The sequence below is a fragment of the Eumetopias jubatus genome, unplaced genomic scaffold, assembly GCF_037043125.1.
Source record: "Eumetopias jubatus isolate StellerSeaLion01/CBP00866 unplaced genomic scaffold, mEumJub1_p1.0 scaffold_10, whole genome shotgun sequence".
NCBI lineage: Eukaryota > Metazoa > Chordata > Mammalia > Carnivora > Otariidae > Eumetopias > Eumetopias jubatus.
This window is the reverse complement of record NW_028274816.1, coordinates 105603211-105624051: the sequence shown is the minus strand read 5'-3', so window position 1 is coordinate 105624051 and position 20841 is coordinate 105603211. Positions and strand designations below refer to the sequence as shown.

At 41.0% G+C, this 20841-nt stretch overlaps 1 protein-coding gene across 1 annotated transcript in view; it reads left to right on the top strand.

Moving 5' to 3' along the window:
• Positions 1 to 20841, top strand: part of SKAP1 (src kinase associated phosphoprotein 1) — a 274429-nt gene that overhangs the window by 208355 nt on the left and 45233 nt on the right. The window contains exons 5-6 of the mRNA XM_028089854.2: positions 17321 to 17398; positions 18278 to 18361. Of these exons, the coding sequence (XP_027945655.1) occupies positions 17321 to 17398; positions 18278 to 18361 (162 nt within the window). The remainder of the gene's footprint in view (positions 1 to 17320; positions 17399 to 18277; positions 18362 to 20841) is intronic.

The following is a 20841-nucleotide window of genomic DNA, read 5'->3' as shown; positions in this document are numbered from 1 at the left end:
AGCAGTGCCATTCATCCCTAATTCAGCCACAGTTAGATGGCAAGAGCATGCGTGTTAAAAGAACACATTACACTATTCTGAATATCCTTTCATGCCTAGAATATGATCTTGAAACATGGAGCAGAGGGTCATTTAGAGATTGGTTCCTATTACAGCACAAAGATAGGCAGGCGAATCAATATTTTCATACATCTGGCCATCTTTTACGAACCTGGCATAATTAAGATTCTTCAGTCTTAGGTAATCCTTAATAACTCTTCTCAACTGTTTAAACGGTTTCTTTTTACTTTTATTCTCTCATTCCAGATTCTGTAAATACCTACCTCATCAAGCTATTATAAAAATCAAACCAAATAAAGGGTTTGAAAGTGCTCTAAAAATTGTAAAACTCTGTACAAATGTATATTTGTGTTTCTATAATAGGGAATATATTCTTTGTGTAACTGTGCTTCAAATCTTTGATGGAGAGAGGAAGGTGATGAGCTAGAAATGGGCCCATGGCATCCAAGCATTTATTCCTCCATTCTAATGATTAGCACACTTTCTCTGCTAATTAGGATAAAAGAAAGAGCTTTTGTTTTTCCCCATTACAAAAATGCATTGCATTGTCTATGGAGATTTTTTTTGTAACCGTCACAAATTTATTATCCCTGGAAATAAGGATTTGTAATGAGGGTGTTCTCACACCTTTGTTGGTGTGAACTGTTCTCAGAGAACAGGCAGAGAGATCATATATATAAAAAGGACCAGTGGGCTAAGTGCAACCTCCACTAATTGTTTATTTTCTTTCCAAAGTGGCAAGAAGTTGTTGGAGTTTCATACTTCATTTTATATACAAATTGAGGTCCTGGGGGAGAGTATCCTTCATGTGAACAGCTCTCCCAGTTACAGGAGAAAACTGAGTAACAATAAAAGCCTAAGGGACATCATTTAATATTTCCAGCATTTCACATGAGCTTCTGACACTCAGGTCTTCAAGGGGAAAGCTGATTTATACCTCCAGTCCTTAGACAATGTAAAGGTGAGGTCAGGCATAGGCATCCTTCATCCCTTTCCCCGGTGCTCGCAGGTCCCTTGGGCAAGGTGGAATCAAAGCATTTCAAATGGTAGAGGTCACAGGAGTGACACTATAAGAGGCAAGAGAGCACAGCCTCCTTCCTCTATCAATGGGTCTGACACCCATATATCTTCATATTGCCGTTGTTCCCACTTGAAAAATTACACGCAGTCGGTTTTACTTTTCCTTCCCTTCCTATTCTTAAGACAGGATTTCCACCCCAATCCAAAGTGTAATTTATGTCAAGAATGATGATTATGTGTTTCTGATTATTCTTTAAAAAGGTGAAACCCTCAACATAAATGCAGGACAACAGGTGTCTTGTTTTATGGCCTTGTACCTTTCCAACCCTATAAATTAAAATCACATCTGTGCTGTCTGTGTCTTTGCACTGGTCTGAAGTTGTCTTTCTGGGACATCCTGGGAGTTCCATGCTCTCTGGCACAAGGCCTCCCACATGGTAGGTTCCAAATAGATTTTTTCTGATTTGATTTCATCTCCAGGTACTTTATCCAATTCTGGTTATGCCCAGGGATACAATAGTATTCTGTAGATTGCAGCCCAAGTTTATAACCTGGGCTTCTGACCCCAAATTTCATAATGGGATTGAATACCCTTTGTTACTTGTGAAGTAAAACGGATCTCCAGTGGAAAGAGGCAACTGTTTCTGTGGGTTCCCTTCCAATGCAGGAAGAGCTTAAGCAGAATTAGACCTGTGGTACAAACAAAATACAATATTAGAGTTGCAAATGAGTCCTGAAATTGCATAAAGACTACAGATTATTATAATATTCATCAAATGATACCTAATTCAAATATGGTTTTGTGTTAAGTGTTTTCAATAAAATTGTTTCACATTATTCTACACAGATTTCTTCTTTCTTTTCTGGATTCCTCTGACATATACCCTTCATATCAAGCTTGAAAATTTTGCGTATTCAGCCACTCGGAATGTTTTTTAAAAATCAAATACTGTAGTACTGCACGAAGTCAACCCTTCCCAATCCTGGAGTACTGCTCTCCAGAGGCAAGCCCTTTCAATTCTTTCATCAGTTCTGGTGTGTACTTCCACATTTCTAAATAATATTATTATACATCTATTTTTTTTTATTTATCAATTTCAGACATTATCTATTGTTTTCATATCGTGGCAGAGGAGAATTTAATTTAACACTCTTATCTCACCCCACCCCTCACACCTCCTCCCTTCGTCTTCCCAACATGATTATGCCATCATTTTTAGTAGTTTAGTTTAAGGGCTTAAATGATTTTAACTATGTAGATTTCATTTACTTCCAGCCCTTATGGCTGCTTTGGAGGCCCAGGGCAGAGCTGTCACCCTGGGACTTCCCTTTGTCTCTTTCCTTTGTCAGAATCTCACCTGGATCTAACATCACCTTCTTTCTTGCTGGACTCCCTCATTTTGGTGGAGCACATCCTCTGGTGGCATCCTGCAAAAGGCTGCCTAGGAGGTAGATTTCTTGAGACTGCACATGTCTGAAAACCTCTTTATTCTACCTTTATACCTGATTGACAGTTTGTGTGTAAGAATGCTAATGGAACTTATTTCACCTTAGAATTTGGATAGTTTTGCTTCATTGACTTCCAGCTTCTAAGTGTTGTTGTGGAGAAGTTCAATGCCATTCTGAGTCTTCATTCTTTGTGTAGGACCTATTTTCCCCCTGATTCAGAAGCTTTTACAAGCTTCAAATTATTGGTTGTGTCCCAAAATTTCACAGTGATTTATCAAGTATGAGTCTCTCTTCATTTGTATTCTGGGTGTATGCAGGATCCTTTCAATCAGAAGACTCTTATTCTTCATTTCGAGAAATTTCATCATTTCTTTGATCATTTCTTTCCCTTTATTTTCTATGTTTTAATATTTTTAGTCTTCTGTTTTCCTTTCCTTGATCTTTATGTCCAATTTCTTTAAGATTTCCTCAATTATATCTCCTAACTCATCTATTGATTTTGTTTTTAATTTTTGCTGTCATATATTTAATTTCTGACTCTCCTTTCTTGCTCTCTGATTGTTCCTTTTTAAGCATCCTATCTCATGGATGTAATGTCTTCTCATCCCTCTGGGAATCTTAATGATGGCTTGTTTGTTGGTTTGCTTTGGTTCTTCATTTTTCTTTTCTGCACCTTGCGTCAGCTCTGTTTCCCCTGAGTTCCTTTTTATCTGTTACATGTTTTGTTCTTTGTCTTGCATATTGGAAGCTTTTCTGCAAAGTCTGGTGATCCTAAGATCCTGCTTATATTTAAAAATGAGGCACCAAGAGCAGACTGAAACTTCTGTTTGCCAAGGTGGAACATATCACCTGTGGGCTTCACTTTAGAAAGCCTAAAGTTGAGAGTGATGAGGGGACCCAACCTTATTGGCTTGAGGTCTCCCAAACATCCGTAGCTGTAGGTCTCTATTCTGAGGCCATTCATTTTTCCAGAGAAAGATCCATGAATCTCTCGGTGGTACCATAATACACTTACTACTAGCAAGGTTTTTGGAACTGAGCAGTGAAAGGAAGCTAAGGACCTCGGTGTTCAGGACTATTACTTAATAGTCCACCTGTTTTCAGGATGGCTTCTTACGCTCACCAAACTGTCTGTCCCAAGCTTTGGGACCTCCCTGGTCTCGTTTCCCCACAGAAAATAAACCCCCTGTGCCCGGCTTACCTGAGTATGGGAGCAAAAGGGTGATATTATGCTGGCATCAGAAAACTCTATTTCTCTTCTCCACTCTACAACAAATTAGTCACATCACCATGGGTAATGTCACATCATGCCACTGTTGGGTGAGTCACATAATGACATCATTGGATGAGTCACATAATCTAGCTGGTTACCCCATCGGTAAAATGAGTGGCAAAGTCATTTGCTCCATCACCACTGGAGAGCCCTGTGACCTCTCCAGCTAAGAGTTCTTCATTAGGGTACCTTATGGAGATGCTAACATATGTGATGAAATAAGATGTAGAAGAGTTCCCTTAAGTATTACTACCTGCGTAAATTATGCTACTTTGTGGCAGTTGGTCTTACTTATGGAAATCTTAGCTTTGGTATCATAGGATATGCTGCTCAGGCTCTGCATCCAGAGCCCCTCTAGCCTCTTCTTTCCTATGTTCTACACAGTTTGGCCCATGAGAGACCCAGCAAGTCCACTCAGTGGGCAAAGCTTAACATCCCTGTGAACCTCAGACAGGCGGTCATCCAGGCACCTGTCTCTTCTCCAGGGAATGCCAAAGATCAGGTCCCCATTCAGGGCTGACATCCTGGACAACTCCCAGGCTCCATCTGGCAAGTACCATAGCCATGCTTAGCAGAGAGGGTGCCTAAAAACCCTGAAATCTGAACTGAGAAATCTAGAATTAAAGCATTCTTCATCTTAAAAAAAATTCTTCATTTTGACTTTACGTTATAGTTATGACTATAACATGATTCATTATGCAAATATGAGGGGGAAAAAGTACCCGATTTGAAGCTTAAAAACAAAACAAAACAGAAACAAGTTTGTGTCTTGACTCTTCTTTCCAGCTCTTGTGAGAAAGTTACTTACCCTCCCTGAGCCTTATTTTCAGCCTCAGAAGGCTAGACTGGCAAGGTCTTTCTGTCTGTATCAGAATCAAGGAGGTGCCATAAAGGAAACCATTTGACAAACACTAAATAAAGTGCTATCCAAACATAAAGTATTACTATTACCATTGTTACCACTGTAACTATTTTGTCTGGGAAGCCTGAATTTCATGCTGCCTCCTCCTGTCTATAACACACAGGCAATTCCACAATTAGAGTTGGCTTTCCAAAAAGACACTTTCGTTCTTTTCTTCCCCGAAAACAAATGAATCTGTAACCAATGTACCCTAGCCATCCAATATGTGCAGCCTCTTTTGTTCATGAACAACCTTAAGGTAATAAACTGGTATGCCCCTGTGACAGAGAAAAATGTTGGAAGGAAATGGGTTTCCATCTGAGGCTTCTAAGGTGCTAAACCAAACAATAACAAGGGAAAAATTATTCAGCTAAACGCACCTGACGTACATTGACATCCAATATGCCACCCTCCTCGTCAGGCATTATTACTTATATACCTGCTTCTGAGAAGGGCTGCTTGGAAGAGCTACTCTGCTTTTAACAGAGATACATTTTAGGGACTTTTAAATAAACTTACATAGCAACACCGAGCTGCATGTCTTCTAAACTTTGCTTTTTCATCCGTCTGTACCAAGCACCGTGAAGCAAAATGGATGTGCCTTCAGCTTTCTACAGTCCTGGAAAATGAACCAGTCCACTTAACAATAAATGGTGGTTGGTTCAAACACACATGACTGGTCTAGTGAGGAAGAAAAGAAAGTTGAGCTTAATGAAGTCCAGTGTCTGTGTCCCTGTGCATGGACAGGAAAGGACGAGTGTTTTATAACTGTTTATTGGAGTTAATGGTAATAAATTCCTCACTTGTGATGCATTAACTTTAATGTTTTCATTACTTGGTGATTTAGGTTTTCCCTTTTCACATTGTAAATCATGTTGTCCCAGTAGCAGAGCAGGTCGAGTGCCTGCTGTAATGTTCATAATGCTCAGTGGGAAAAGGAATGTTCTCTTTCTCTCTCCAGCACAGTCTGACAAAAGACACTTTGTGTCATCCCAATTTGCTACTTTCTAAATAAGCAATAAAGACAGACAGACGGATGCATCTGACAGCAGCTTAGCTGAATGTGACAGAGTCTAGGTTAGATCCAGGGAAGGACAAGTCTCCACAGTAACTTTCGAAATGTATTTGGTGCTGAAGGTTCCTTTTTTCTTTTCCTTTTTTTTTCTTCTCTCTGTTTGCTGAGTGTGAGCCCTTAGTTAATGAGCTGTGCAAATAGATATTGAGATTTAGTGTTTTTATTTTGCAATTACAGACTTGGTGATTTGGTTGGAAACTTTTGGGTCTAGAAACATCACCCTCATTTTCCCCTCTCTAATTTTTTCCCTTACAAAGTTTGACTTACTTCAAACTTGCTTGAGTTTTATCAGATGAAACAGAAGACTCAAGAAAGATTTTAAGCCTCAAATGTGTAACTTAAAAGAAAAGGGGGTGATTTTTGCCCTAAAGGTTCCTTATCATAGTCATCATTTTTCTGTCTGATCCCAAATTGCTGCACAGAGACACCCAGGGAGCTAGCTGGGAGTGAGGTCTGGCTTGGGAGTGACACTTTGTCCAGTAGATGATACATACCAGGTCAAAGCCACAATGCTAAGATCATTGCATTCCCATCAAGTTCTTCTTGATGGGGTGTGAGAGTTCTCATTAGATCACCCACCCTGAAATACCCCCAGAGAATCACGATAATTAGTTCCTGAGTCTTCTTTTTTATTTCTGCTTTGTTTGCTTTAAAAGTTTCCTCGATGCAGTGCTCTGATGATATCAGAATGTCTTTAACTAAAGAGACACGGAGAAAGCAAAATTATTATCATTTGATTTCTCTTTGAAACCTTTTGGTTCGGAGAGTAACTGAAATAGAGACCCCCAGGATTCTGGTACACTAATCCCCACATAGCTTTCACCGTCAGCTGTATTAAGTGATCAGACACACATGAGATGTCTGCATACAGGATGCAGAACAGATGTACCTGTGGAAGTTCGAAGAGAAAAATACCATTTTTTGCAGGGAAACAAGAGGACTAAGGAAATACTATCAGAAAAGGTCAAGTTCTCAGCCACTCAAGGTCTGTAGCTCAAAAGTTGCTTTCAACAGCTATTTCTGCAAAGTATTTCACTATCCATTTAAGTTGTTGGAGTTTTGGCTTGGTCCTTTGTCCACCTATGGCTTCCTCTGGATCCCATCCTTGGATGCTCTCCCGAGGATAGATCAGGTCTGAGGTGAAGACAGTTGGTGTCTCAATGAGGCTGTGAAATAGGCTCAGAAATGTAATTCTTTCCAGTTGAGGCTCGTGGTATTTTTTCTAATTCCCCCCCAAACTCTATTTGCCCCTCTTCCTATCATTCTTAGCCCTGTTATTCATCCTGGTTTCTGCACTGCCCACTTCCTCCTTGTTCTCTTGGATAAAGCTTCTTCTCCTCTCCCTTTTTTTTTTCTTATTTCATGTTACCAATCTTAAGATTAAAATTGTGAATATACAGCAGAACAGAAATTACCATTTGTGGCTTTGGTGAAAATGATTTATCTAACAAATATTCACTCCCATATTGCCTTCTTAGACCACAAATCCCATTAGGCTAGAAGTGGTTTCATTTCAGCTTAGCAAACATTTACCCAGCACCTACTGTGTGTACTAGGCCCCTGGGGATACAGGGAGAACTAATGAATAACGATTCTGTTGCCCTCTATGAAGGGGACCAGAGTTCCCACCAGCAGTTGTTCTTCAGGTTTCAAGAAATTAAATAATTAGCACCAAACCCCTTAGCCTTTACTGTGGAATATTTTAGGGAAGGATCCTTCTTAATCCCGCATCAGTTCAACAACTACTTAAAGTACACCCTGGCCCTGATGGGTCTCAGTTGTTGACATGTTCCAAGTGCTCCTCAGTCTAATTCTTACTCTCCTTACCTAGACAACTCTGGTGCAAACACTGCCCATCCCACTAGGTGCACAGCAGTATTGGATTCTTCTTTGTTCCCCCATTTCGATCCAGGTACTATGATGTTTGTTCACTGAGTTTCTTCCAGTGTCATGTCTCTTCTCTGAATGCAAGATCTGTTTTTACTCTCTTTCCCCTTTCTAGATCATCCTCCCTACTGCCTTCTCCCTAGACCCACAGCTACAATCCCTTTCCCAGAAGTAACCCCTTTTCAATTTCCTTGTTCATAGTAGCTTTACTTAGTAACTAAGGTCTTATGTAAACCTATGCAAAGAGGCAAGACTGGAGAGTATTGGAGAAAAGTTTCAGGGCCCTTGGGAGCCCTGAAATAATGTTATAATAATGCCCAATAGAAAATGGTATTAGACACAAAGATACAAATGTAGGGATCCGAAGGGGTACGTGCACCCCAATGTTTATAGCAGCAATGTCCACAATAGCCAAACTGTGGAAAGAGCCAAGATGTCCATCGACAGATGAATGGATGTGGTCTATATATACAATGGAATATTATGCAGCCATCAAAAGGAATGAGATCTTGCCATTTGCAACAACGATGTGGATGGAACTGGAGGGTGTTATGCTGAGTGAAATAAGTCAATCAGAGAAAGACATGTATCATATGACCTCACTGATATGAGGAATTCTTAATCTCAGGAAACAAACTGAGGGTTGTTGGAGTGGTGGGGTGTGGGAGGGATGGGGTGGCTGGGTGATAGACATTGGGGAGGGTATGTGCTATGGTGAGCACTGTGAATTGTGCAAGACTGTTGAATCACAGATCTGTACTTCTGAAACAAATAATGCAATATATGTTAAGAAAAAAAAAAGAAGATAGCAAGAGGGGAAGAATGAAGGGGGGTAAGTCGGAGGGGGAGATGAACCATGAGAGACGATGGACTCTGAAAAACAAACTGAGGGTTCTAGAGGGGAGGGGGTGGGGGGATGGGTTAGCCTGGTGATGGGTATTAAAGAGGGCACGTTCTGCGTGGAGCACTGGGTGTTATGCACAAACAATGAATCATAGAACAATACATCAAAAATTAATGATGTAATGTATGGTGATATAACAATAAAAAATTTAAAGAAAAAGAAAAAAGAAAGAAAGAAAATGGTATTAGAGCACAGGCGAGGGAGTATATAATTCTACATGGGTCAAAGAGATCCAGAGAAGATGTGACATTTGAAAGGAGTCTTAAAGGAGCATGCCCTACTTGAAAAATGGAAAGAGGGCACCTGGGTGGCTTAGTCGTTAAGTGTCTGCCTTCGGCTCACGTCATGGTCCCAGGGTCCTGGGATTGAGCCCCACATCGGGCTCCCTGCTCAGCTGGAAGCCTGCTTCTCCCTCACCCACTCCCCCTGCTTGTGTTCCCTCTCTCGCTGTGTCTCTCTCTGTCAAATAAATAAATAAAATCTTTAAAAAAAAAATGGAAAGAGAGGAAGAGAAACTCCCAAGCAGGAAAAACAGATGAGCAAAGTTCTACAGTATGAAGCACATGGCACATTCCAGAAGGCAGTCTGTTACTTACTGTTGCTGGAGTATCAGGACGTATGGGGGTTGGAAGGAAATGAAACGGGAAGGTAGGTGAGACCAAAATATTTTAAAGTTTCTGCATGCTGGAGAGTTTGAGTTTCATCCTATAGGTAGGGGGGAACCATTAAAAGCTTTAAGCAGGAATGTGACATGACTATGTTTCAGAAAAATGATTTCTGGCCAAAGTATGGTAGACAGGTAGAAGGTAAGCCAATAAACATGTGATTCCAAACCCAGGCAAGTCTCTTCTCTTTTGCTTTCCTTTTCCCCATGTTCTTATCATGGTCCAGTAGAGTAGTAAATAAATAGATTTGGAAATGATATTTTGTCATTCATTTTACAGAGATGCTTTCAAGTGACACATATATAATGGTGATCTGCCTCAGGACAAGGAGGGAATACAGTGATCCTTCAAAGTTTGTAAAAAGACAATGTGGCATTTTACATCCTTTCCACCTCCTTATTAGAGTCACAGGGCCATTTGAGCCTTGCTGCCTGGATTTGTATCCGGATTCTCACTTTGCACAGTTGCCACTTACCATGGTTTGGCTGCTAAAGAGACTTCAGGTAATTTGGATCTTTGTGGTTCTATATTAAGGATGGATTCCTAGGATAAAAATAAAGCTGATGGTACTGGGTTTACAGATATGCATAATTAATAAAATCAGAAGACACAAGAGGCTTTCTGGGTTTAAACAGTTTGTGTGGAGATCACTTGAATTCTTAGCCTTTTTCCCACCGTATCACATGTCCACCAACATTTTTACGCTCATCCCACTTCCGTGGAACACCCATAATTTCGAAGAAACACCAACTTTTTCGAGGAAATAAAGCACTGGGGGAATTCTTTTTTTTTTAAGATTTTATTTATTTATTTGAGAGAGAGAATGGGAGACAGAGAGCACGAGAGGGAAGAGGGTCAGGGGGAGAAGCAGACTCCCCGCCAAGCAGGGAGCCCGATGTGGGACTCGATCCCGGGACTCCAGGATCATGACCTGAGCCGAAGGCAGTCGCTCAACCAACTGAGCCACCCAGGCGCCCGCACTGGGGGAATTCTTGATTGTCACAATTATAATAATGCATCTGATGTGTTTAGTACCATAGACTGTAGCATAACTAAAATATGCTATAAATTATTTTTCATTGACTTTTTCCCTTAAGAAAGCATATCAGAATGCAGACGAATGGTATTATTAAGAAAAACTTTGACTCCATTCTTATTCTAAAAGTAAATTATTCGAAATCTCTGCCCTTCAGATGAACACCTTCAATTGATCAAAAACACCAATGTGTCATGATGCCATGATTGAGAATCAGTGGATTATTATATTGAGTTAGTCATTCTTTAAAGTGAAATGTTTACACCTAGAAGATGCTGCTGATTATTATTACCGTTTACTTAGATGCTAGAAATAGTGTGTTGAAGTTGGAAGGGCTTTTTTCTAATACTTTCACTTCTTGCAAGTAAAATTCCACTGAAAGTGAAGATGTGGGAGAGGAGCATCCACTAAGACCACAGGCCTCTTAGACGATTAGTGTGTTGCCTCTTTGTAGGAACAAGGTTCTTTATGCTCCATGAATATTCATGGTTTCTGTATGTTACCTTGTAACTTGGCATTATTGATGAATGTTTTGTGAAAAGAAACCAATTTTGGATATTTGGCTTAAAAATCTTTCTTTCTTAAAAAAAAATCTTTCTTTTTTTCTTTTTTGAGAGAGACAGAGTGTGAACAGGGGTAGGGAGGGGAGAGGGAGAGAGAGAATCCCAAGCAGACTCCACATTCAGTGTGGAGCCCAACATGGAGCTCGATCTCAGGACCCCAAGATCACCACCTGAGTCAGATGCTTAACCGACTAAGGCCAGGGGCCCCCAAAATCTTCTTTCTTTTTAAACCAAGTCCTCTTCCTTAAAGAGTAAACAAATCATGTTCAAGATTCCTGCATGAGCCCTACACTGGAGCAGGGCTTCATTCTTCTAGATACCACTCTTGGTGTCAGAAGACATCTTCCAAACCTTGGTGACCAAGCACCATTTGTGAGAGCTCCAGGTTGCTTCCTCCTGCATTTTCTTTACCTGTGTATCCTTTTCTCACATTCTCATATGTTCTTTTCTTTTGCAGTGTACTGTATATCTGTTGATTTCCCGGACTTTACACAGACCTGCCCTGGAAAGCAATTTCACAGACTAGTCAGCCAGTACATTAAAAAGTAAATAAGAAATATAGTATCTTAAAATAATTTTTTGACCCCAACTACTAGAATAACCACACGCTGTGTCTGTTTCTTTCCCCCTACTTAAATGGGTCTCCTTTTGTGGAAGCATGAGGTGAGAAGACCGTCTTTCTTGAGCCACTTCTGAGTGTGTCTCCTCAACTCAGGCTCAGGGTGGTGGAAAGTGCACGGGCTGTTCCAGCTGAGCAAACTTCAGTAAGTTTGGCAATCTCACTGAGCTTCAGTTTCCTGGTCAGTAAAGTGGAGCTGATAATAATACATACTTCACAGGGCTGCTGTGAAGCTCAAATAAGATGTAAACATGCTTTATAAAATGCAGATTAAGGGAAGCCTGGGTAGCTCAGTCTGTTAAGCATCCAACTCTTGACTCTTGGTGTCTCTCTCTCTCCCTCTTTCTCTCTCTCTATATATATATGTACATATATATATCAGATCAATAAATAAATCTTTTTTAAATGCAGATTAAAAATGTATTAGCTTTTTTCACTTTTATTAAAACATATTCATGTCATTTTGTTCATCAATTCTCTGCTTTTTTTCTTAGTACTTCTCACTGGCCTAGAATCATGATTTTTCTTTATCCTCAGTATAACAAGATTTCTTCCACAAATGTTTACACATTTGTATAAATGTCTGGTCTGTTACCCAGATTAACAGGTTTTTATTTTTTGAAGACTTTAAAAAGTTGGAGGGCCAAAAAGTGTCCCTCAAGATCTTCTGAACGTTGTCTCCTGTGCCGGTTTGCCAACTGCAGATGTGTGATTTCTTTCCTTTTCCGACCTCCTCAGTCTAGCTCCAGCTGTCCCTGTTTTGTTTTCTGGCTTCTTCTGTCACAGCTTGTTGAAGAATTTGACCAAGTGCATGCTATTCACCCCTTCCTTTCATCTCATATCCGACTTATTCCTCCACGAAATTAACGCTGTCCAATTGGTCTCTGTATCTCTGAAACTTTCAGATCCTAAGTCTATTACTATTCATGATTTAGAATTTTCACCTTATATGTGTTGGTGTAAATTCCTTAATAAATGAAGCAAGAGGACAGAAAAGTGGAGGAACAAGTGTAAACTCAGGTGGGTATCGAGTAGAACCACAGAAGTTAGAGAATTATATAAGCCGTCCCCAAGAGACTAACAGAGGAAGAGTCATTGAAACCAACTTCCCTGTTAGTATCATGCTCAGAAGTAGAACACCGCAGGCTGGACACCTCAAACTGACTGTCACTGACTGGGTCCTGAAAAATGAGAAAAAAGCAAAAAACCACCCAGAAACACAAGAAGCTAAGGAAAAACTGTAAGGAGCTTATTAAGGAAGGCCACAGGAGCCAAATACAAAGGAGATTTAGGACCAGCGACCACCAGACAGGAGAATACTACCTTCTCCAACCCTCCCTGCAAAACCTTTCCCCTGTGTACATTTGAGGCATTGTGAAATGTGTTTGTCACTTTTCTACAAAGGCACATATGCCAGCAAACTATGAGTGAATTGGAATTGCAGATGGCGCTTCACCATCCCCAGCCTTCAAATACTATATTTTCTCCAACCTCATCCATCCAACACCCTGGGGCTCTTGTCACAGGTACTTCAATGGAGGAACCTGGTAAACTTCACCCTGCCTGAAATTCACCACTGGTAGCTGTCAGTCTCTAGGCTGGAGTTTGGTCCCTTTTTCAAACAATTGAAAAGAACTTGAATTGAAAGGCAAAGGGAGGATGGGAAACATCCACAGTTTATGGGACAGGTGGGGGTTGAACAAAGATTTTTTTTTAAAAATCACTGATGTTCCTTTCAGCTTGGTTTAGCAAGAAACCAAGCCTGCTGCCTATAATGAAAGTTCATGGGCACCTGGTTGGTTCTGCAGGGGCTGCAGCCTTTTTGCAGTGAAATTGTGTGGCCTCTTGTGCCGTTCACCTTCTGCTGTGGTGTTGCCAAGTGATTTCTCCAATTCTCTTTTCTCAGTGGGCTACAACACAGCTGATTAAATAGGCCATGACTCACATAAGCTCCCGTGTCTTTTTTATTGACTGCTTTATGGAAATGTATCACACTCTAAAGGGTCCCCATTGTTGTTGCTGTGCATAGCTGACTGAGGAGTCATGTTTAGCGCTGAGAGATGGAATCCTACTCTGTCGTTTTTTACTGCAGAGTTGGGTATGGGTGGAATACAAGGGTTTAAAGGCATCTGGATGAGGAGAGAAGGCTGTCTGAGAATTTCTTTTATCTTCATCTGCCATGAAAGTTGGGTGGCCATCACTTCTAGGTAACACTTCTCTACTGATCTTATCTTTATGGCCCCACATCCTTCAGCTAAGTGAATCTTTTCTTTATATGGGCTATTCTGGGAGATTTAGTTAAGTGCCATGGTAGAGAGAGATTATGACATGAATGTAATTCTGTTTTGTGCTGATACAATGTGATACATCCTTAGGTTTATCCAAGAAGGCCATTTATTCCCAATAAATCTAAATCATTTCTATTTTTTCACTAAGATGGTGATATCTTTTTTTCAGGTAATGGACAAAAAGCCTCAATTTTTTAAAAAAAATGTATCCTTAAATATAAATGTTTTTGACTTAAAATAGCAACTCATGCAATTCTTTGTGGCTTCTTCCTATTTTTATTATCATCCTGCAAAGCATTTGCATACTTTCTATTAGGCATGAAGTAGCTCTGCAGATCTGTTCACTTGCCAGGAGGTGCGGATTCAGGCATACAAGACTCCTCCTGCCTCATCACCCCAGGACCATGGCTAACGTTGTACATCCTCAAGATCACTGGTTCTTGATCAGTAGGACACTGAGCTGACACTGAAAGAAGAGAGCAGCTTGATTGCCACAATGGCTTCCCATCTTGGTTGTCTGGATTTATCTGATAGATCATGGAGTTAATGAAATTGAGCTCGGCGTCAACACTGAGCACAATCCTGTTGTTATACTCACCACACAGTGCCTTGTACACAGAAGACGGTCACTAGAAATCGAGATTGATTTGATTTGATTTCCTAATTTTTTTCCATAGCCATTTCAAACTTCGCCTATCATCCCATTTTGTCCACTGCCCTTAAGGGAAACCAGGCAAGAGTGTTCATCAGTACCAATTCCTTCTAATAAGAAAGCAACATAACACATCTTGCTAAAAACGCAGCACATTAAAATACCGCATTTCTAGCTCTGATACTCTTCAGAATCTGTTGGTGAATGACCAAGAGAGAAAATTCAGCAACTCATTCCCTGCCCAATTTTAGCAAGCTAAGTGTGACTCTTCGGGAGAGAAGGTGGTGACAGGGCTGACCCTAGTTTCCTAGAATTCATGACTTAGAGTTCAGATATCTCTGCAGCATTGTGCCTTTGTTTTCTTGGTGGTGGCATTCTTGGGTTTCGGTTGGTGGGGAGAGAAAAGCCTCATGCTGATAATGTACTGAAAGTAAATGAAATTAAATAAGCGAAGCAGTGCTCATCACTACTTCCTTCCCCCCTGGGTAATTCAATTCAAGCTCTCTCTCTGATGGCAACTCACAGGGACTGTCTCTGTCACCCCGCTGGGGCCTGGAGTCTTAACATCTAAATAAAAGTTTCACTCAAGCATTTTTTATGCTCCTGCCAGCAGGATCAGTGAGCTGGTGTGGGCACATTAATGTAATATTCATACTCACAGACTCTCCCTGCACACGAGGCAATGTCTTCCCATTTTCATAATTATAGATGTTCCATAAAATGGCATTTAGATTTGCATTAAAAAAGGAGGTTTGAATTCTAATAGAACGTTTAACATGTCTTTTATGATTCAGACTCTCGGCATCTTTAACAAGAAGCTGTGTCTCTAAGTTTAACAAGACCTTAAAAAAGGAAAAAGAAAAGAAAAAAACTGGAAGAAGGGATGTGTCCTCCAAGCTTAGGAGATCCTGTTTTTCTCATCCCCTGTCTTTCATTTAATTTTTAGGCCTCTAGGAGCAATTTCTTGACAGTGCCGCAGAGAGGATGGGGTCTCCTGCAAAGGGTCTTCCTTCTGAGCCATGCCGGGTCCTCAACCCAGCCACTCCACCCTCAGTGGCTCAGTGTCTGTTTTCTTGGAGAGCATTTTCAGAGAGGTATTAGAATTTTCAGAGGGTGGGAGAAATGAAAGGATCCTAGACAAATGAACTTCCCTTTGCTGCTGTTCATCTCATGTGTGCACCCTGAGACCCATCTGGGAGGATTTATAGCAGCCACAGAGTTTGCTAACTGTAGAGCACACAAATGAAAATAGTCCATGAACAAGGAAGTTGGCAATAAGGACAAAGAGAAAGAATCAGGCACTTTGACACATGAAAAAAGAAAAACTTTGGATCTCTATGTTTAAAACTAAGTTTGAAACTGCTTAGAAGCAAAAGGTAAAATCTTAGTTGCATTTTAAATTGTCTAAAAATGTTATTTTTAAACAAGAAATATTTAAACAAGAAGTAAGTGCCAGCTCATAGCCATCCCTGAATAAGTGTTAGTTGTAGATTTCAAAAAAAAAATCGTGCAATTGAAAAAACAATTATTTCACCCACAAGTCTCAAGATATTGTATAGGTGACCCAGTTGATTCATATGGGGTTGTGCCTTATTTTGGCTTGTATTTTGTTTTGATTTCTAAATCAATTAAAGGAAACCAAAAGAACTTTGGTTTTGGAGACTAAAAAGAACAGAGTAGGATTCTGCCAGGCCACTCCCTTTATTTCTCCTAATTAAGAAATACGGACTTGGGGGCACCTGGCTGGCTCTGTCGGAAAAGCATGCAACTCTTGATCTCGGGGTCACGAGTTTGAGCTCCATGTTGGGTATAGAGATTACTAAAAAAAAAATAAACTTTAAAGAAAGAAATATGGACTTGTATTTTTTTAAAGAGTTTTTTATTGTTGCTGTTCTTGTTTCATTTTATTTTTTGAGGAGTCAATTTCTTCTCTTTTGTCCTTTTCCCCTCACTTCTGTAAAATAAGTATAAACCCCAGTAGTGAAAGATGGATCAGGATCTTGACTTCTCAATAAATTTGTACCTAACGAGGCTAATTGAAAGTCAAGGATGTGAGCAGCATATGTTTATTTCTTTAAGGTTTTATTTATTTGTTTGAGAGACAGAATGAGAGAGAGAGAGAGTATAGGAACAGGGGCAGAGGGAGAGGGAGAAGCAGACTCCCCTGCTGAGCAGGGAGCCCAACACAGGGCTCCATCCCAGGACCCTGAGATCATGACCTGAGCCAAAGGCAGACGCTTAACGACTGAGCCACCCAGGCGCCCCAGCAGCATGTGTTTAAAGGCCGATGTCAGTTCTAGAGTCTTCTCTTGGTAAAGGCTTCAGTCCTTCTTAGACTCTTTTCCATACTTGGACAAAACCAGGATGTGGCACCTACTGCCAGTTCAGCCTGCATAGGCCTTCTTTGTGCAAAGTTAATAAAATTTATGTTCACGAGGTGGCTTTCTGTTTTGTTGTTGTTTCTTTTTTTTTTTTTTTTAAGAGTGAGTGTGTGTTTATTGCTCTCACGGAGGTGGCTGCATTTATGGTGAATTCTATCACTCATTAAGCTTCTTTCTGCTGGTAGCTATTCATTTGACTTTTGATTATCTGGATGTGGATTATCCAATTTGGAGCTTATAATCCACAGCAAATTCTTAATTCTCTAGAGTCCTTTTCTTGCCAATCCATACATATTTCAGGCTACTTCCCCTTGCACAAACTAATGTAGGTTTCGATCATTATAAGTGATTTTAGCATTAGATATAATTAGGAAGAAAGAAAATTTACCTTTTCCCCCCAATCATATAAAAATTGTTTTATTTTGTGCTGTGTTTTAAGCCCCTGCCCTTCTGCACCCCCTTCATTAATGTGGAATATCTAAAGGAGCCTAAATAAATGAAAATTCTGTCAGGTTTCAACAAAGCATTCTGCTGTTTTTCCTTTTAGGAGTGGAAGACATCGTAAGAGGAGCTCAAGAACTTGACAACATCATCAAGCAAGGATACTTGGAGAAGAAAAGCAAAGGTACTGACCAGACCCACAGGTCTCAGAACATTCCGGGAAGGGAAGGGAAATGAGGAAGAAGAGGCCTAACATAGCAGGTGCTTTTTCTATGCCCAGTTCTGTGCTCAGGAGGGGGAAGGCCAAAAGGAAGATGGGAGAGGAAAGGAAGTCTGGTGTTTGTGCGTAGGCTGAAGAGAGAAGCCCCAAAATCTTCAGCCGATTGTGAGCTTCATCAGGATAGGAACCCATTCTGCTTTGTTCACCTGGTACACAACAGGTGCTTAATAAAAATACTTGTTGAATGAATGAGTGATGATATTCTTGTTCTCATCTCTCAGGATGCTCCTGTAGAGTAAAGCTATGTTGCCAAAGTGTAATTTTACATCCTGCGTGAAGCAACCCAGTTTCACATTTCAGAGGAGCCCGACTCTCCACCTCTCACTCACTGGATTAAAATAGATACTGGTACCCTAACTAAGCCCCGGGTCCCAGGTTTAACACTCAAACGGCAAATTGCCTTAGTACAATGAAAGCCTTTCTCATGCCCGTGGCCTGGAGCATCAGCTAGGTTTGCTAAAAGGCACCACATGAAAGTATCACAGAGAATTTGAAAAGTACTGGATGAGATTAGAACCCGAGAGCTATACAGGAAGGTAGATAGTGGGACAGCCGTGAGGGGCCGGAACAGGCAAACCCTGTTTAGAATTTGGACCTTTAACTGAGCGAGCCCTCTGGACTCTGAGTCAATATGGGATAGCCTGCAGGAGTGAAAGGGAGGGTTTTACAGTCCATTAATCTAGGAAATAAAACAATAATACACTGGACTGTGTGTTGGACTTTACAGACTCATCAGTGGTTGTAGTTACCTGAATTTATGTCCCTTACCGCTGTTCCCTTTAGATCATAGTTTCTTTGGATCAGAGTGGCAGAAGCGATGGTGTGTTGTCAGCAGAGGCCTCTTCTACTACTATGCTAATGAGAAAAGTAAGTGTTCTTCATTTGCACAGCAGCATCTCCCTCCTGGATGCAAGCACTTCGTAAATTCTCAAGCACTTAGATCTCAAGATAGCAGTCTTTAACTAACACCCATAAAGGGACATGCTTGGGAAAGAAAGAGACTTGGGTAAGTAATACCTTGCCCATCCCCAAAAACTCAGATGCCAATTTAGAAATTATTTCCCCTTTAAACCTAGGATCGTGTGGTCAGCATATCAAAAGGTTATCTTTGGGGTGCCTAGGTGGCTCAGTCGGTTAAGCGTCCAACTCTTGGCTTCGGCTCAGGTCATGATCTCGGGGGTCATGTCTCATGGGTCATGGGATCAAGCCCCATGTGGGGTTCTGCACTCGGCGGGGAGGCTGCTTGAAGGTTCTCTCCCTCTGCCCCTCCCCCTATTCACGTGGACACACATGCTCACTCTCTCTCTCTCAAATAAACTCTTCAGATCATATAAATCTCTCAAATAAATAAATCTTTAAAAAATAAAATAAAATGTTAAAAAGTTATCTTTTTTTTTAAAGATTTTATTTATTTATTTGAGAGAGAGAGAATGAGAGATAGAGAGCACGAGAGGGAAGAGGGTCAGAGGGAGAAGCAGACTCCCTGCCAAGCAGGGAGCCCGATGCAGGACTCGATCCCGGGACTCCAGGATCATGACCTGAGCCAAAGGCAGTCGCTTAACCAACTGAGCCACCCAGGCGCCCAAAAAGTTATCTTTTATTATGACTAATAACATAATACTATCAAGGTTGAGCACTTTGGCATTTTTTTAAGAACCTCGAATTTTTTAAGATTTTATTTATTTATTTAATTGACAGAGAGAGAGAGACAGCAAGAGAGGGAACACAAGCAGGGTGAGTGGGAGAGGAAGAAGCAGGCTTCCCGCCAAGCAGGGAGCCCAATGCGGGGCTCGATCCCAGGACCCTGGGACCATGACCTGAGCCGAAGGCAGTCGCTTAACCAACTGAGCCACCCAGGCACCCCAAGAACCTCAAACTCTTTATAGATGTTAATAATATAGTTAAAATACTGAAAAAAAATCTGAGAAGGATTTGAACAGCTTACCAACAGCCCAGAAATAGAACCCTTGGGTCCAAATTCTCTAAGAATATGCTCTCAACTTTATCTTACTGCATACTGGGAAGTAGTCCAGTGGACATCCCTAGAGTCATGGAGTGTTGAGACCAAAATGGTTGCTGTGCCCAAGAGACACCCTCCAGCCAGATGGCAGCAGCAGTGAAGTGTTGACTCAGGCCAGAGGCAGCTTCTTAATGAGCCACCACTGAGTCAATCAAGCATAACACTCATATGCAATCCCTAGAAGATCTCCCATCCATGCTTAACAGTGTTGCTAAGTTCATGAGAAGGAACAAGATATAAGCACAAGTTGGAGGCAGCTACAACTAAATACAAGTTAAAAATTATCATTGTAAGTGAACACAAAATTTCAAAGAGGGGATACCCTCCTGCAGACTCTAACTAGCCCCAGGAATAATTCTATGAAGCAAGAGAGAAATTAAAAAAGCAACACATCAGTTCTTGTGGGGGCTTTCCTTAGGCTCTGCCACCTTGGCACAGAGGCCAGTTATTCCAAGTAAACCCTTCGTTTTCCTTCCAGTCATTCCCTGCTCCTCCCCTCTTCCGTCCTTCCCAGGATTATGCATCTCCCAATGCCTAGATATCCAGTACCAGGGAATAATCAGATATCTACCCAATTGCCTTTGGACTTCCCATGCCTTTGGTATTAAGATAACAGAAAGAACTGCAGCTTTGCTAAATGACTTGGCATCCTTAAGATTTGCCCTTGGGCTTCAAGGCAGTTGGCTCACCCTGCCTTTCTGCCTACCACAGGTATCACTGACTTCATCTTGGGTTCACCCTCTTACATTCCTCCGAGACTTTCCCATGTAGGGGTGAAGTGTGAAGCACTACTTGGCAATCATAGCCGCATAGCTCAAAACCATCCCCAGCTTCCGTCCAACCCCCAAACCACTCTCCAGCCCAGCAACCATAATTTCTTCCCTGAATTCTGGGTGTACAAGCCAGCCAGGTACTATTTTCTTATTTTAAACCTTCAGACTCATATAACATTTACATCATTGTAAAAATGTTCATTTCCCTTGCATTTAAATAAGTGTTTGGCATATCTGAACATAAAGCCAGGTATCATGTTCAATCATTCAGAATCCTCTATACTCAAGGTGAGAGAGTGGGAGAGGGAGAGAAGTGGAGACTTTTATGGACCATTTTGCCGTCAGGGTGAAATAAAACCTGGTGGCCAAAGAAACAACAAAACATTTTAGTGGCCAGTTAGAACAAGGAGAGATACTTTAACAAAAAAGATTCTGGTGTCAAAAAGCACTGTTGCATGGCTCCCTTCTTGCCAGTTACTTCTTATTGTGCCCAAGACATTTTTCTTAGCAAGTATTGAGTGTTTGTATATTTCTTTTAGCTTAACCAGGTAAGG